General features: G+C 30.2%; 1 protein-coding gene across 1 annotated transcript in view; it reads left to right on the forward strand.

The window, feature by feature from the left end:
• Window positions 1–1,346, forward strand: part of LOC106457785 (acid phosphatase type 7-like) — a 47,572-nt gene that overhangs the window by 35,996 nt on the left and 10,230 nt on the right. Inside the window, exon 8 of the mRNA XM_013917231.2 lies at window positions 566–679. Coding sequence (XP_013772685.2) covers window positions 566–679 — 114 coding nt within the window. The remainder of the gene's footprint in view (window positions 1–565; window positions 680–1,346) is intronic.

Raw genomic sequence — 1,346 nt, forward strand, 5'->3', positions numbered from 1 at the left:
GGCCCCTCCTGTTTTTTAATATCTAATATTTTTACATGCTGCTAGTGAGAGAACCTGTTGTTAAAATATTTGAATCCCACCAATGATGTAAAGTAATATCTGTATTACTTTCTTTAGAGCGTAGCCAGAGGTTTTTTTATGTAGAAAATATATATTTTTGTGTGTGTGTGATCCAATAGCCAGTCTACAAAAATGAACAAATATGCTCAATGTATTCAGTTCTTTATTGTCGGAAAACTAATACGATTCACAATTCCCTAATCCCGCTTCATTACACCTGACTGGTCCAAACACGCGTTAACATGAAAAATTAATCACAAAAATTCGTTTCAATAATATCTCCTATATGCGACAGAATTTGTGTATCTAATAACGTTTTTATCTGGCCATTTTGTCTGGAACTTCTTCGCTAGGTTTTGAACTCTTTTAAAACAAGGTGATAAACGTGTAACTGCTGAAACAAATACGACCCCATCTGTAAGTTAATATGCACTAAACAGAAACTGTAAGTAATATTCTGTTTTTATACATGAATAATACATGTGATTCTGTTTTCTGGTGACAGGAAGCCAGTAAACCAGAGAACCGTGCACAAAGGCCTTGGATAATCACGATGGGACACCGTCCAATGTATTGCAGTTCAGACGACGGTGATGACTGTACTCACAAGGAAAGCATTGTACGTAAAATCTAAAATTACACAAGATATTTTTTCAAGCATCTTAGATTTATAATATGTGCCCTAGTAAAATATACAAATATTATAATTTATGGGAACAAAATAGCGTTTAAAAAAGTGTATACCTTTACGTTCTCTAAGATCTTGGGATACCTCTGAATAATTTCTTCTTATCATATCTTCTAAAATTATTATTTAAGTGTATGCTTACTACAAATCAGTGGCTAAATAAATTATCAGGATATCGAGTTACGTATAGTACCTTAAATTCAGATTGTAAGGCAAAACTTTTTTTTTTTTCAAATTGGGTTGATATTTAAGTACATAATACTATAAATCAGTGATTGAAAATAACAAGTGAAAATATTATTAAGTATATCAAAACTAACATTGAATTTTGGTTGTTAAACTATATGCAAAACTTTTTGTTTAATAACACCCCAGGAAGGAAAATTTCTAATATACCAATAAAATATTACTTTATTCAAATACATCGACATATGTATCTATGTATCGAGGGAAATATTTGTATACCTATGTTTACTATATTTAGTAGGAATATTTGAGATTTATAGAATCAAACAACTTGATTTACTGAAGTCTGAAATAAAATAATACACAAATTATGATTTAAACATAATTATTGGTAGTAAGGTACTAGCTGCGA

This window comes from Limulus polyphemus, unplaced genomic scaffold (genome assembly GCF_000517525.1).
Source record: "Limulus polyphemus unplaced genomic scaffold, Limulus_polyphemus-2.1.2 Scaffold373, whole genome shotgun sequence".
NCBI classification, from domain to species: Eukaryota; Metazoa; Arthropoda; class Merostomata; order Xiphosura; family Limulidae; genus Limulus; species Limulus polyphemus.